Raw genomic sequence first — 17174 nt, 5'->3', positions numbered from 1 at the left:
GATCCACCTGCCTCTGCCTCAAATGCTGGTGGTGGTGTTCTTATTTTGTGTAGAGACAGATTTCAAACTCATTATATATTCTACACTACTCCCAAACTCACAATCTTCATGCCTCTGTCAGCTTCCCAAGTGGCAATTGTGGGGGATATAGTCACATGCCACAATGCCTGTCAAACCCCAGGCTGATTTCCTGATGAAAGAAATTAAGTTTGAAAGAATCCTCCCAAAGCATCCTCTGATTTGCACGCACTTGTACAGGCAGGCATGTGCAATGGCATGCATGTGGAGGTCAGAGGATAAGCTGCAGAAGTCAGTTCTCTCCTACTATATGGGTCCCAGAGATTGAATGTAGGCCATACTTGGTGGCAGATGCCTTTGCCTGTTGAGCCATCCTATAGCCTTGCCCTCTGGTTTTTGTTTTCCCAAAATGAAAGGAAATGAAGAAACATTTTCCTTCAGTGTTGTTAGAGAACTCCAGTATCCTGTCAGTGTCTGCTCCTTTGATCCTTAGGACCACTATCAACTACAGATCTTACCCAACTGAGAAGCAAAACTCCTGGATTTCTATGTTAATCAAACTGAGTACTAACGCCAGCCTCCAACAGTTCTATGACTTCGCATAAATTTTTCAACCTTTTAAAAATCTCAGGGTTTTTTTGTGTGTAACGCAAAAGCATCTGTTCTACTTATTTCGCTGGGCTGCTGTTAGGAACAGACAGGCCTAATGGACGTGAGGAAAGTGCTAATATCTGAAGAGCCATTCAAACAGCAGGTATGGGCAACCTCTGAGGCCGTCAGCTACAGAGCTGTTTCCAAGCAGTGAGGAGAGGGAGGCCAGTGGGGAAGCATCCATACATCACTGTTATTCATCAGGCTCTGGTTATACTGTATCAAAAGACTCACTTGATGCCCTCCGGCATATAAGATCTAAGACTGCCTTCACTGGCATAACCAAGTGAATAAAAAGAACTACTTACTTCTTGGACTTAACACCAAGGCAATCCTGGATCCTGATAAGCAACTCCGACCTGATTATAAATGCTGCAACAAATGACAGCATGGATAGACTGGCCCCTCTTTGGACATACCACTTTACAGAAGCAATCATTAATGTTAATTGGTATATTCCAAGTGATCCAGAGTGGAAAGCTACAACTCTGACCTCTGGGATGTGTTGCCTCCTTGCCATATCTCGGCCCTGACTCAACATACCAAAACTCCTCTTACCTTCCAGAAGTTCTTTATCTGTCCAAATCACCACATCACTGTTTATCTGCTATGGAAACAGAGCCCAAAGACGGGCTAAGGACCTTTTACCCAAATAGGCGGGCACTTACAGTGAAACGGAATGGCTGTGTCAGCAGTTCTGGCTGCCTCAGTTTGCTTCAGGTTCAGCAGGGTGGATGCAAACAGAGGGTTATTGATGAAATGCTTCATGTAGTGCTTCTCACATTCCTCCTTGGTTTTGGTGCACATCTGATTAGCTACATCCTGCCTAGAAAATTGTGGAAGAAGAATGAAGAGAGTAGTTTTCTTACTAGTATAGAATGTTTGTTCCAAATTTGCAGACAAATCAACATAAAATCAATAATCTGATACCTCCAAGTAGATATCAGCAAAACAGTGAGACAGACACACCACTGATATGTGTACCACTGATGGTCCCAATCCTGTTACTCCAAGATAGAGAAACAATAAAGGGGCCTTTCCTTTCCACTGGAAGGAAGATGACTATTTTCCAACCCAGAAATTTCCAGGCTGGGTATGTAGCTCAGTTGGTCACTAGCTTCCACTAGAATGCACAAAGTCCAGACATGGTAGTACACGCCTGTAACCCCAATATGAAGGAAGCAGCGATAGAAGGGCAGGAAGTCAAGGTCATCTTTGGCTATATACCGTGTTCAAAGGCTAGTCTGAGACAGATACCTGAAACCTTGTTCCAAATGTCATCATCACATCACCACCATCTATAAATTTCCCTGAGGTAGGCCAGGGAAAGAACTGTTATCAATTAGAAGTCACCTTGGAGTCAGACACGGAGGCAATGCCTATAATATCAACACTGGGAAGGTAGAGGCAGGCACTTTGTGAGCTTCAAGTCTACACCAGCCAGGGCTATGGAGTGAGAAAATACTTCAAAATAAAAAGAGGCCAACTATGGTAGCTTATGCTTTTAATCTTAGAGTTTGGGAGATAGAGGCTGGAGGATCTCTGTGAATTCAAGGCCACCCTGGTCTATATACTGGGTTCCAGGGCAGCCAGAATCACACAAAGAGAACCCTGTCTGGGGAAAAAAAAAACCCCAAACTACAAAACAGCTCCTGTCTCCAAAAGGTGGAAGGAAACAATTCTTGCCAGTTGTTATTTGACCTTCACAAGTATGTCCCCATACACCATAATAAAAGTGACCTAAAAAGTGTTTAAAAGGGGCTGGAAAGCTGGCTCAGCAGTTAAAGTATTTACTTCAGTGGTCAACAAGTGTCTGTAACTCCACTCCCTTTTCTGGCCTCCTCAGCATGTGAACATGAGTGACAAGCATTCACATAGACACACACAGGCACGCACATACAAAAATTTTAAATAAATAAATAATAGCCCTTAAAAAACTTAAAAGATCATCAATAATAATAGAAATCATCTTGGAACATGCAAAATGTTTAAAACGCAAGATGGCACAGGCCTTAAATCCAAGAACTTGAAGAGTAGAGACAGGTGGATTTCTTTAAGTTAGAGGCTAGCTTGGTTTATATAGAATTCCAGGCCTGCCAAGGCTACCTGGTGAGACCCTGTCTAAAAAAGTACCTAGTTTTACTTTTATATGTTTTATAGCATCAAATAGACATTTCTTCACTAGAATTCCTATGGATATGCAAGGCATTGAGCTACAAACACCTAGACATAATTTAAGATCACTTTAGTATTGGCCTTGTATTGCTACACCCATTTCATGGAATAAAAAATATATGATATCCAAACAAATAATATACTTGCTAAAGAAGACAAATCCAGAATTTATACTGAGACCCTGACTCCTACCTCAGGTGATGCAGCGGTAGAGGTGAAATCTCAGCCTCCTCCTCAAGCTCACTCTTAGAGAACCCTTCCCCTAGGGCATCACTATGCTGCGTGTGCTTCAGTCAACTGTAGACAGTCTGATTCCCTTACTAGGTATAGAGCCTCAAGGAGGGCAGGAACCTAAACTCTTGTACTCTTACCACCAAGCACAGTCCCTTACCCACACTGGATACAGAAGCAACTAGATGCTTGTGGGTGGTGATGGGGACTGAACTCAAGCACCTCATATGTGCTGAGCAAAAGCTCTAACACTGAGCTATCTCCCCCATACAGTAACAGACCTCTTCCTAGTCTTTGCTAAGAGGGAAGGAAGTTGAGGAGGACTGGCCTACTTTTGACAAAAAGTAATGCCTCAGGCAGAGATGACTAGTAAGCTGCTCACAAGTGATCCATTTTTCCCATCTTTGGTATTCTCCACAACACACAGTACTCATGATGCACAGGTGCTAAATGAACGAATGGAAACAAAATGTGAGCTGAGCTCTGGTCTCCCTCTTGACATAGGGAAGGCGGCACACCTGATAACATAAGGAAGGACTATAGCAATCAGGGAAGATCCAGAAGAAGGTTCCTTCACTATTAAATTATGAAAAATGAGAAAGAGTTTAACTCCATAAACTTCAGATGCTTCATGAACAAAATATGTTTAATAACATATCTGCTACCTAGTTCACAAAACAAAACCATCAGCATAGTTTTCCTAAAATGTAAACTCTGGGAGCTGGAGAGATGGTTCAGTGCTTAAAGCGCTCTCATGCAGGCACAAAGTCCTGAGTTCCCATCCTCTGCACCCAGGTAAAAAGATGGGCATGTGGCCTGCATCTGTAACTCCAGCACTTCAGAGGCAGAGAAAGGCAGATCCTAGGAGCTTATTAGCTAGCTCAAATCAGCTGAAACCACAACCTCCAGATTACGGGAGAGACTGTCTCAAAGAATAATATGGAAAGCAAACGAGAGCAAGACATTTGATAACAATCTCCAGCCACCACACACACACACACACACACACACACACACACACACACACACACACACACACACGGGGGGGGGGGGGGGGTTTGCACAGACGGGCAGGGAGACACGACGACAAGCAAACTCCCACTCCCAACACCCCCATTTGCATACATATTTAAAAAAATCGCATGGTGTGCCAGGCGGTGGTGGCACACGCCTTTAATCCCAGCACTCGGGAGGCAGAGACAGGCGGATCTCTGTGAGTTCGAGGCCAGCCTGGTCTAGAAGAGCTAGTTCTAGGACAGGAACCAAAAAGCTACGGAGAAACCTGTCTTGAAAAAAAAAAAATTGCATGGTGTGCCCAAAAACCTATAAAACCAGAAGTGAGAAATAATTAGTAACCTATACTTTTCCACAACTCTGGAAGAACAATCTTAGAGTTGCTGTATCCAAAGTAACCTCTGAGAACTGCTCAGTCATGAACCACTAAGCACCTTGCATTCCAAAGGTATTTCAGGCCCAGAAGATGTGTACATAGACGAGAAACTACCTTTGACACCCTGGCCATCAGGAAAGCATCACAGCTTTTCACTTTCTGAGGCTCTCTGCTTTTATGTTTCAAGAGTGTCTTCTGTTTTGAGCCCACGAAGACAGGACCACTCAATATTAAATTCTTACCAATTTCCAAAGCCACAGTCCATTACAGCTTCTAAAAGGGCCATTTCTTCTTGAGCAGTCCAGCTGGGATCAAGAACAGGAAAGTCTGAGGTCTAAGGAGAAAAATGATTTGGTAAAGAACAGGGCTAGGAATGGCATGCAGAAACCCTGGCTGTGTCCATGTGGCAGTGTACACCTGTAATCCCAATGAGAGGCAGCCAGGGACTTCAGGTTCAGTGAGAGATACTGTCTCAAAAAATAAGGTAGAAAATCTTGCAGGAAGACACCTGAAGTCAAGGTCTGGCCTCCATACACAGGTGTACACACATCCCACATACAAAGACCATCATTATCAGCTTCGTTATTATTTTCCCTAGGTTATGTTATTATTTTCTACATCTTCCATTCCTACCTCTATTACATAACAATGTTTTCCAGTAAAACACAACAATATTTAATTTTTTTTGAAAATTTTTACATTATTTATAATGTATACAATATTCTGTCTGTGTGTATACCCGAAGGCCAGAAGAAGGCATCAGACCCCATTACAGATGGTTGTGAGCCACCATGTGGTTGCTGGGAATTGAACTCAGGACCTTTGGAAGAGCAGGCAATGCCCTTAACCTCTGAGCCATCTCTCCAGCCCAATATTTAATTTTTTAAAAGAATAAATGTTTTTTGGATGTGTCACATAGTGATTATGTGATATTTATTGGTTCAGCAGTCAGAAGTGCATACTGCTCTCTCGGAGGACCAGAGTTTGATTACTAGCACCTATGTCAAGTGGCTCAGAACCACCTGTAATTCCAGCTCCACGAGATCTAATGCCTCTGGCTTCCACAGGCACCAGAACTCATGTGTATGCGTATGTGCAGGCACACGTGTGTGCACACACACACTTAAAAATACATCTTAAAAATAATTAAAAAGGAAATCAATCTAAAAAGAAAAGAATCAGGCATGGTGGTACATACTTTAATCCTAGAACTTGAGAGGCAGAGGCAGGTGGATCTCTGTAAGTTCTAGGCCAGTCTGATCTATATAGTGAGTTCCAGGATATCCAGGGCTACAATATAGACGCTGTCTCAAAAAACAAAACAAGGGAAAAAAAGAACCCACATAGAGCCTGGTGGTGGTACTATACACCTTTAACCTAGCACTCAGGAGGAAGAGGCAGACAAATCTCTGTAAGTTGGAGGCTAGCCTGGTCTACAGAGTGAGTTCTAAGACAGCCAAGGCTACACAGAGAAACCCTGTCTTGAAAAACAAAAACAACAGGGGCTGGAGAGATGGCTCAGTGGTTAAGAGCACTGACTGCTCTTACAGAGGACCCAGGTTCAATTCCCAGCACCCACATGGCAGCTCACAACTGTCAGAAGATCCAGTTGCAGAGGATCTGACACCATCACACCAATGCACATAAAATAATGCTAAATAAAACATAAAAAAATATTTAAAACAACAAAACAAAACAAGATTTTGTACTGCCTTTACAGAGAACCTGAGTTCAATTCTGATAATCCATATTGAGCTCACAAACACTGTAATTCCAAATCTAGGGAATCTGACATCTTTAGCCTCTGTGGAAAACATGTACATCTCCCCACATATAGAAAATTTAAGATAAAAAAATCACAAATAAATAAAAGGGTATATTGCATGCATATTATCTTAGCATTTGGAGACTGATGTAAGAGGATCATTGTGAGCTTGAGGCCAGTCTGGATTACATAGTGAGACTGTCAATGGTAACAAACAAAACACTATGCTATACACATCAAAACATATGATGACAATGCCAAATGTTAGCAAGTATATAAAATAATCACAACAATCAGGGGCTGGAGAGATGGCTCAGAGGTTAAAAGCACTGACTGCTCTTCCAGAGGTACTGAGTTCAATTCCCAGCAACCACATGGTGGCTCACAGCCATCTCTAATGAGATCTGGTGCCCTCTTCTGGTGTGCAGGCATGCATGCAGGCAGAACACTGTATACATAATAAATAAATAAATCTTTAAGGAAATGGGTAAATGGTCTATGCAGTAATCAAAGAATCTGCAAAGTGACTGGAAGAATATGCTAAGGACCAACTGCTCTGGGCCTCATCTGAATTCTGAGCCACAGCAACTGTGGGAGGTAGGTAATAAAGCAATCTCTTCTTCAAACCACAACTTAGCTCTGACACTGAGCTAAACAGTATTTGCTTTCATGGATGTCTGAAATTTTCTATGATGAAAGTAAAAAAGAAAATAATACAAGTCTTTCCAATCCCACAGGCATTTACAGTTTGTTATAGCTTTTTGTTGGTGACAAAAAAAAAAAAATCTGTCCTCTTAGTAAAATCACAGAGATAACAGGCAACCCATTTTGATCTAAGCCTACCATATGAGCTTATTATGAGATGAGAATGAAATTTCAGGGTCCATGCATATATTAAACCCATACCAAACACATTCAACCCGACAAGCACCATAAAGATATGCAAATATGAAATCACACAGTGGTTGGCAGGTGTGGTGGCTTGAAAGAAAATGGCCCCTCAAATAAGTGGCACTATTAGGAAGTATGTCCTTGTTGGGAAAAGTATGTCACTGTGGGGGTCGGCTTTGAGGTCTCTTTTGTTCAACTTTCCCTCAGTGAGACAGTCAGTCAACTTCCTGCTGTTTTCTTGTCAAGATGTAGTCAGTACCACGTCTGCCTACATAACACCATGCTCCCTGTCATGATGATAATGGACTGAACCTCTGAAACTATAAGCTACCACCCCAATTAAATGTTTTCTTTATCAGAGTTACTGTGGGCATGGTGTCTCTTCATAGCAATAAAAACCTAAACTAAGACAACAGGTCTGTTGTTTCTAAAACTTTCAGAATACTGATTACTCTTACCAATTTATAATGAAAACTTTCTACACTATAGAAGAACAAAAAGCTTTATGAAATAACACTGAACTTCAAGAAGAAAAAAAAAGCCCCTCCCTTTCTTTTTTTTTTTTTTTTGGTTTTTNAGCTCTTGTAGACCAGGCTGGTCTCGAACTCACAGAGATCCGCCTGCCTCTGCCTCCCGAGTGCTGGGATTAAAGGCGTGCACCACCACCACCCGGCCCCTCCCTTTCTTCTTGAAGTTCAATGTTATTCAATTCTTAACCCAAACTTGGGTCAGAATCTCTAACTGTAGATTTGGAAATCACAGTTCTAAGAAACTCCAGGTAATAAAGTCTAAGAATTACTGTCATAAAGGGTGTGGTAGAGGAGCTGCCTTCTCTTGCTCAAGGTCTTAAGAATTACAAGACAAAAATAGCTACAGAATTCAGAAATCTCTATTAATGCACCACCCACCACAGCATGAGTAACTCCCCAAACTACAGTACTGTGAGATGAGAAAGTACTGAAACCATTTCAAGTTATCAGATGCTTCGTGCTGCAAAGAATCAAGATTTTAGAGGCCTGGGGTGTAGAAAGCCAAAAGCTGGTCATCACTTCTATAGAAGGAAAGATTTGTTGGAATAGGTGAGATTGGCTAATAAAAGGTATAGAGTATAGTAGCCCCCAGAGGCCCCCTTGAGTTCAGATCCCTGAAAGGTGTTTGCATGGGTGGGGAACATGTGAGAAAGGATGATGTAATAAGAATTAAGTGGACCTGGCTGGAGTGAGACAGTGTTTTTAGCATTATGTGGACGGAAGGCATGGTGCTCAGAATTGCTACAGAGAGCTCACAGTCAGCTTTCCAACAGTGGCTGGGCATGACTATCAACTACCCAAGCTACATAATTATCTCATAAGGATTATTTTACCACTTCAAATGAATAAATTTGGATACTGGGGATGTACCTCAGTAGCAGCATGTGATCCAAACCCTTGCACCATAAAAATAATTAAAACAAATAACAAAATCTGAGTCTAGACATTCTTAGGAGCATTTGGAAAAAGTGAATCCATTTTTCAAAGATATAGTAACTCTGGTGAAATGAACCCAAAACCAAAGCTGCTCTCCAAACCGTCATTCAACAGGCAAAAGGGGAAACGTTTTGGTTATTGTTCAAATTAGTGAATTGAATATGAGACTTAAAATAAAATGTGGTAATCACTGGGAGGTGGGGGCAGGAATACAAGGGCATCCTTGGCTACATAGCAAACTTGAGGACAGACAGCCTGAGATACATGAGACTGTCTTAAAAAAACTCAAAAAAAAAAAACCCTTCAAATTAAAAAAGAGACTGCATGCTGGAGAAATAACTCAGTGATTAAAGAGCTCTTCTAGAAGACCCGAGTTTGATTACCAGAACCCATGTTAAGGGCCCAACAAGCAGGGCAGTGGTGGCGCACGCCTTTAATCCCAGCACTCGGGAGGCAGAGGCAGGCGGATCTCTGTGAGTTCGAGACCAGCCTGGTCTACAAGAGCTAGTTCCAGGACAGGCTCCAAAGCCACAGAGAAACCCTGTCTTGAAAAACCAAAAAAAAAAAAAGAAAAAGAAAAAAGGGCCCAACAACTGTCTGTACCTCCAGCTCTGAATGATCAGATGCTTCTGGCCTCTGCTGATACCTGAACTCACATGCACACACCCACATGCAAGCACAAACATCTATACATAACTGAAAACAACAGCTAAGCAGTGGTGGCGCACACCTTTAATTCCAGCTTCGGGGAGGCAGAGGCAGGCAGATTTCTGTGAGTTTAAGGCCAGCCTGGTCTACAGAGAGTGTTCCAGGGTAGCCAAGGAGAAACCCTGTCTCAAAACAACAACAAAAATAGTAATATTTTTAAAAGGAGAGACTGGAAACTGTAAGGAAAGGCAGATAGTTATTCTCCCAAAATTCATTTTAGTCTAGAACATGACTTCCAGTATTATAGGTGCAGGAACACTAACAGGAGCCAACAAATGATCAAATTCATGTTGAGTCCCTCTTTCTGAATGATTTTGTTTTATTTTGTTTTTGAAACAAGGTTTTATGTATCCCTGGGTAGCCTCCAACTGATCACGTAGAAAATGAGAAAGACCTTTGCTGGCTTCATTTCCCAAATATTCCCAGTACTAACTGTGTGTCACTATGCCTGGTTTTATGTGGTATTGGGAGCAGAATGCAGGGCTCTGCATATGGTAGGTAAGCCTCTACCAGCTGAGTTGCATCCCTACCTTCCTTTTTAGCTTTGTTCTTTTTGGGGGCGGGGGGTGGGGAGGGTGTTTACAGGGTCTCACTATATAGCCTTATCTGTGTTGGAGCTCAATATGTAGATAAGATTGCCTCAAACTCACAGAGATCTACCTGCCTTGGTTTCCTGAGTGCTGGGATTGAAGGCATGTACCACCATGCCCAATTTCTTTCTGATCTTTTATGAAACACACATAAAGTGCTGTGAATTACAATAACTGGCAGAATTCTAAACACATTCCAGATTTCTCCCAGGTTTCTGTCTACTATTCCATCAAGCACTAGTACTGCAGGTAAAATTAAAATTAAACACTCTGCAGAATTAGAATTAAAATTACTAACAACTAGCAAAGTTGGGAAACGGCCTGATTTATCTAGGTGGGTCCAACAAAATCATACAAATCTTTAAAAGTACTAGAGGGGTGCTAGAGAGATGGTTCCATAGATAAGAGCACTGGATTTCTTCCAGAGGACCTGGGGTCAAGTCCCAGAATCTATGGTGGCTCCCAACAGTCCAGGGGATTTGACACCCTCTTCCGGGAGCACTTGGTACCATGTGGTGCAAAAACATACATGCAGCCAAAACACACATAATAAAAATAAAAACCTAAAAATCAAAAAATAGATTCTCTTTTAAGTATTAGAGGAAGGGAGAAGAATGAAAGAAACTGCTTAAGCAGGATAAAGCAGGTCAGAGGTTCAAGTACTTCATCAACAGCTCTCATGGTCTCCCAGTATCACTCACTGGCTTTGGATATGGCAAAAGGAGGCCAAAGGCCAGAGAAGCCTCTAGAAGCAAAGAACAAACTCTAGCCAACAACCAGCCAGGAAACAGAGGCACCAATCCTTCAATCTCAAGGCATTCAATTCTGCCAACAAACTGAATGAACTCAGAAACAGATTCTCCCCCAGGGTATCAAGATAAAAGCTCAGGCTGGCCAAACACCTCCATTACAGCCTCTCAAGACCTGCCTCAAACCAGGAAGCCCACTTCTGACCTACTAAATTCTGCAATAATAAATCAGTGTTTTCTTAAGACACTTAAGTTTTCATAATTATAACAGCAACTGTAGAAAACTAACACAGTGCCAAAAGATTAATCTACAATGTTGAATTATTACTGTAAGAAAACTGTACCAGGGGCTAAGTGTTGAAAAACTTGCTTTAGATACTCTGAAAATAGACAAACCTTCCCCTGAAACGCAAGGGGTCAAATTCAAAGCTTGGTGCACACTGGGGGAGGCTCTACCACTAAGCTAGAACCGCAGTCTCCAGACAAAACTATTTTAACAAGATACATAGACCTGTCAAGAGACCTGATTATTTACATTGGCATATTAAACTCCTGGCCCAAGTGGGAAGAGTGGCACACTTTTTCTTTAAAGGTGGCTATTACTCAAATCAGAGTCAAATCTTACCTAGCCTATCAGCCAGTTTGTCTCTTCTAATTCTTTTTATTGTATGTTGTTTAGTACTTGATTTTTTTAAATATGTATTTTATTTTTAATTATGGTATATATGTGTCTGTGCATATATGAGTGAGGTATGTTGTAGGATATATGTATACTATGTGAAAATGTGTGGCTCTGATTGGTGTAATAAGCAAAATGGTCAATAGCTAGGCAGGTGGTATAGGTAGGACTTCTGGGCAGAGAGAGAACTCTGGAAAGAAGGAGTGGAGTTGCCAGCCAGGTGGAGAGAAAGCAGAAGATGCATGATGAAAGGTAAAAAGACACAAGACAAAATACTGATTAATATAAATGGATTAATTTAAGTCATAAGAGCTAATGTGAAGAGCCTAAGCTAAGGCCTAGCTTTCATAATTAATAAGTCTCCATGTCATTATTTGGGATTGGTGGCAGAAAAGTCCATCTACAGAGATATCTATGGATTCCAGAAGAGGGCACCAGTTATAGGGAGTTCTGCATTGTCCAATATCAGTGCCAAGAACTGAATTCCAGTCCTCTGCAAGAACGGTTGGCACCCTAAGATGATAGGCCATCCTTCCAGCCCTATTATCTGTGTTTTGAAACACGGTGTGGTTTTTGAATGGAAATAGACCCCATAAGCCTCAGATATCTGAATACTTGGTCCCCATCTGGTGGCTGTTTGGAAAGAATTAGGAGGTGTGGCCTTTGTTGGGAGGTGTGTCACTGGGGACAGGATAAGGATTCAAAAGTCTCCTGTCACCCCTATCTCTGTTCCGTGTTTGAGGATAAGGATCTGAGTTCTCAGCTACTACTTGTGTGCCATGCTGGCCTGTCTGCCTACAGCTATGCCCCCCACCATGATGGATGGACTCCTATCCCTCTGGACTGTAAGTCCCAAATAAACCCTTCCTTGTGTAAGTTGACTTGGTCATAGTGTTTCATCACAGCAATAGAAAAGTAAATTTACTTCCCAACAGTTACCACATGGGGATGAAGTATTCAAATGACTGAAACTTGGGGCCATTCTCACAAAAAACCACCACACAGGGTCTCACACTACATCCCCAACTAGCCTAAACTCATGGCAACCCTGTCTGATTACAGGCACAAGCCACCACACTGCAGTCAGTCATTTTTACATTCTATGTTGTTGTCTTACTTTTTTTTTTTTTGTTTTTGTTTTTTTTGAGTCAGGGTTTCTCTATGTAACAGTCCTGGCTGTCCTGGAACTCACTCCATAGACCAGGTAGCCCAGGCTGGCTTTGATCTCAGAGACCTGCCTGTCTCTGCCTTCTGAGTGCTGGCTGGGATTAAAGATGTGGGCCACCCCGCCTAGCTTAGTTAGGTTTTCTATTGCTGTGAAGAGACATAGTGACGACAGTGACTCTTATAAAGGAAACATTTAATTGAGGGGTGGCTCACTTACAGTTTCAGAGTTTCCGTCCATTATCATCATGATGAGGAGCATAGCGTACAGGCAGAAATGGTTCCAGAGCTGAGAATGCTACATCTTGCAGGTAACAAGAAGTCAACTGAGACACTCAGCATTTTCCTGAGCACAGGAAACCTCAAAGCCCACTCCCACAGTGACAAGGCCATACTCACTCCAACAAATCTCCTAATGATGCCGTTCCCTATGAGATTATACTAAATATATTCAAACTACAACATATGTATATATTTGTTAAGCTATTTTTATATTTAAATATCTTTATAGGTTACAAAGAACTAAAAAACCTATTAGATAATTATCAAATTCAGAAGAGAAAAAGGACAGAGAAACGTGGAGCTAAAGAAAATGAGTTCTCAATCTCAATACTTGAAAAATGAATAAAAGTTTCCAGTAATTTCATCATTACCATGATTTCGTAAGTATGATCACTCTGATGTTTCTTGTACTCAAATCCTCGAGTGAAACACTGTGAAGAAAAAAAGTTAAATTACCAAAAGCCACATAAAAAATACTTCCTTAGGGCTAGGGATGAGGCTCAGGGAGTACAAGGCTTGTTACAAATATACAAAACACTGGATTCAACCCCAGCACTTGGGAGGTGGAACTGGGACGATCAAGAGTTCAAAGTCATCCTCACTCAGCTACATAGTCAATTCAAGGCAAGCTAGGCTACATGAGACCACATCTTTAACAAAATAAAAGCCAGGCTTGGTGGTGCACATCTTTAATCTCAGCACTCGGTAGGCAGAGGCAGCGGAATCTCTGCAAGTTTGAGGCGAGATTGGTCTACATAGTATGAGAAGGGTCAAGGCTATGTAGAGTGATCCTGTCTCAAAACACCAAAAATAATAAATAAAACTTAAAAAAAAGAAAAAAGATGGCTTGAAAGTGTTCTACTTTTTCTTTTTTTGTTTTATTTGAGGCAGTGTTTCATGTAGTTCACGTTATTCTTAATCTCCCTATGTAGTCTAGGCTGGCCTCAAACTCCTTATCTTCCTGCCTCTCCACTTCCAAAGTTCTAAAATTATAGGCATTCATTGCCACTATCAGCCTAAGGTAATCTAGTCATACAAGCTATAGTTTTTGGGGGGTCTTCTCTTGTTTTTGGTATACCAAAAAGAATTTTGCGATGTAGCCCAGGCTGACTTCATCTTCCTTCCTGCTATTCATCCTCCCAGATGGCACCCTATGTCCAGTGTATAATCTTATAACCCAAGGTAGATCACAACTTTCATCAGCCACTTTTTACATTTTAACCCGTCTAAAACTGGAATGCTGTGTGTGCACATGTGTTTGTAGGTACACTTGCCTATGCATGACCTTATGGAGGCCATCACTCGGAGTCTTCCTCTACTGCACTCCCCTTTATTTTCTGAGAGAAAGTCTTTCACTGAACCTAGAGCTTGTCATTTCAGCTCGTCTGGCTGGTTAACAGACCCTCAGGTTCCCCCTATCTCCACTCCCTCCCCAGTATGGGGTTACAGAAAATGCTATCATGCCCAGGTTGCTGGGGATTCAAACTCAGGTCCTCAGGCTTGTGCAGCAAATACTTTATCCGCTGAGCCGCCTCTGCCATCCCTGGAATACTTCCTATAAATAAGTATCTCTGATATTCCCAGCAAGCAAATCATCTAGGCTTTCTTTAGTTGAGTTTCACTTGTAAAATTGAGATATTTTATTTATTCACTTACAGCACTATAGTGATGATTTAGGGGATGAGTCAAGTGAAGTACTCAAAATAGTACCTGGCACACTTATAATCAGTCTTACTCCTAATATAATCCACAAAACAGCTTGTTCCCTTGTCATCTATACAAAGACCACTCTAAGAAGCTAACAAACAGTGAGATCAAAAGGAACAACCTGTCAGTTCTGATTCCTGTAATCTAAATAACTTTACTTGGGGAGAGCGGTAAGCATTAAGTTGAGACGCTCTATGGAACAGCTGACTGTCTGTCTCATGCATCTGCTGTTTCCGAGCTTCCTGGTAAAGTATTGCAGGGAAGACACTTGCAGGAGGAGAGCTCATGCAGTGTGGTCCTAAGCCACCTCAAGTTACTGCATCCATAAAACAGACCAGGAAAGACACCTTCTCCTCAGGGAGCTAGTTACCTGCAAACACAGGAAGAAAGGAGGAGGTCCACATTCAGCACACTTAATGTAAGGTTCCATGAGGTAGGAGGAGCAGCCTCTGCAAGGGGGCTTATCAGATGGATCATCTAGAACACAGAAAACAACGGAAGTTCAAAACTCCTTGTGAACACCACTAAGTGCAAAAGGCGAAGCTCTGCAAATGACTGGAGACAGTGACTGCCTTGGCAAACGCGTGCAGGTGGGACAAGCTTATTCCACACCTAATAAACAAGAGCCACTCCCCTTTCTATTACGTGGCAGCATGTTCCTTCCTCCAGTGCACCTACAGCTTCAAAGAAGGAGGCAGATAGGGTGCCTACAGAGAAGCTTGACTTTTGTAAAACTTTTAAAGTTTTATAAAGCCTCCTTTACCACAAGGAAAAGAAAAATGGGCACGTTCCCTACACAGAACGCATATACAAAGCAAACCAGACAAAATGCTAACAATTGCTCCATCTAGGCAGAAGTGCACAGTCACTTTCTTTCAACTTCTCCGCAAATCGGAATTTTTTCTTAAGTTGGGAGAATTCCAATTTGGGGTTTAAGCTGTGTGTCTAGGCTGAGACTGCTACCCAGGAAAACACGAAACATCGCAGAACTCTCTTGTTCTGGTAAAAACAGCGGGTCTCTGAATTATGAAGGCAAAGGTACACTATAAACCCTCCAAAGCGCTAAAACTGAGTATGTATGTTCCAGGTTGCCCCAAATCCTGTCTCTCTGAAGTCAGGGCAACCGACTCTTCCCTGTGATTACCGTATGTGTGATTACCCTATGTGGAACAAAGGCCTTGAAAGGGAGATGGAGGGACTTATTTTGTTTAGTCTGGGGCAGGAGCTCATATTATGTTGTATTTTTCTCTCTAAAGCAAAAAAAAAAAAAAATACCCTTCAAGGCACCATTCCTTCCTGTAATAGCCATTTGCTTTGAAATGAAGACACAGAGGAAAAGGACAGGATAAAGAAATCTACTCCACCGCCAGGCAGTGGTGGCACACCTTTAATCCCAGCACTTGGGAGGCAGAGGCAGGCAGATCATGAGCTCAAAAGGAAAAAGATGCCAGAACATTACTGTAGGTAAACCACAACCTCATGGTGACTCACAGATTAATAGAAATGAGTTAATTTAAGATGTAAGAGTCAACTAAAAATATGCATAAGCTAATAGGCCAAGCAGTGTTTTAATTAATATAGTTTCTGTGTGATTATTTTGGGTCTGGGCACGGGAAACAAATGAGCAGTCTCCGCCTACAAGAATGAGACAGCCAGGACTAAGAGAAACCCTGAGCAAAACCAAAGAGCAAACAAAAAAAGTATTCCCAAACACTTTCTCCTTTTCTTCTGTTTTTGAAACAAGGTCTCATGTAGCCCAGGCTGGTCTCCAACTATGATGACCTTCAACTCCTGATCTTCCTGCTTCTGCCTTCAAAGTTGAGGGATACAGGTATTTGTCATCTGTCAGGAGCCATTTCCCCTCTAAAAATCATTACAGGAACCATCACCCTGGGGAGTCTGCAGAGAACCCCACACCCATAATTATGTTCTATTGACAGACCGCCCCTCACCCAATTAACTGTTAATCTGTTAGCGGAACCTGCCTCACATTCCAGCTATCCAGGGAACTAGGTGTGGCAACTTGTGACTCTTGGCCTACCTGACTGGGCTACGTGACCGGGACCACGCGGTGAGATCCCTTGCCCTGCCCCCCATTCCTTACCATATATAAACTGTAACCCGTCCCTAATAAACGGAGGCTTTGACAAATCTGCTTGGCCTCGTTCTTCTGTCTTAGCTCATTCCCTTCCAGGTAGCGCCCCTCCGTGACCCTGGAATAACTGATTGCAGGGTGGGTTACAAACCCCTAGACTGAGTAACCCAACCAACGCAATCGACAGTCATCCACCACTTCTGGTTAAAAAACAAAATACAGTGCTAGATGTCATTTAAAAAAATATGTGTATTTGTATGTGTATGTGTGATATGTGCATATGAGTGCAGGTGCCCATGGAGGTCCCAGAGCTGGAGTTACAGGCAGTTGTGGGTCACCTGAAGTGCTTGCTGGAAACTAAACCCCAGGCCCCTGCAAGAGCAGAACACCGTAAGTGACAAGCCATCTCTCTAGCCCAGATGCCTGTCTTTACCAAATCACCATCCTGAACTCTGGCTTTCTATTTACTTATTTATTTGAGACAGGGTTTCACTCTGTAACAGCCCTCACTGTCTCGGAACTAGCACTGTAGACCAGGCTGGCCTTGAACTCAGAGATAGGCTCTACAAGGTCAAGGTTGGCCCTGAATTCCTAGGCCCAAGTCATTCCCCTA

General features: G+C 42.2%; 1 protein-coding gene across 2 annotated transcripts in view; it reads right to left on the bottom strand.

Moving 5' to 3' along the window:
- Positions 1-17174, bottom strand: part of Tada2a (transcriptional adaptor 2A) — a 48340-nt gene that overhangs the window by 25609 nt on the left and 5557 nt on the right. For both annotated transcript variants that reach the window (XM_050119585.1, XM_050119584.1), the window contains exons 3-6: positions 14837-14943; positions 13131-13190; positions 4708-4799; positions 1338-1495 (exon numbers count right to left, since the gene is read on the bottom strand). In XM_050119585.1, the coding sequence (XP_049975542.1) occupies positions 1338-1495; positions 4708-4799; positions 13131-13190; positions 14837-14943 (417 nt within the window). The remainder of the gene's footprint in view (positions 1-1337; positions 1496-4707; positions 4800-13130; positions 13191-14836; positions 14944-17174) is intronic.

Source organism: Alexandromys fortis, unplaced genomic scaffold (assembly GCF_014885135.2).
Source record: "Alexandromys fortis isolate MF-2015 unplaced genomic scaffold, M_Fortis_MF-2015_v1.1 scaffold_173, whole genome shotgun sequence".
Lineage (NCBI taxonomy): Eukaryota > Metazoa > Chordata > Mammalia > Rodentia > Cricetidae > Alexandromys > Alexandromys fortis.
The sequence above is the reverse complement of the archived record's forward strand: the minus strand, read 5'-3'. Positions and strand labels throughout refer to the sequence as shown.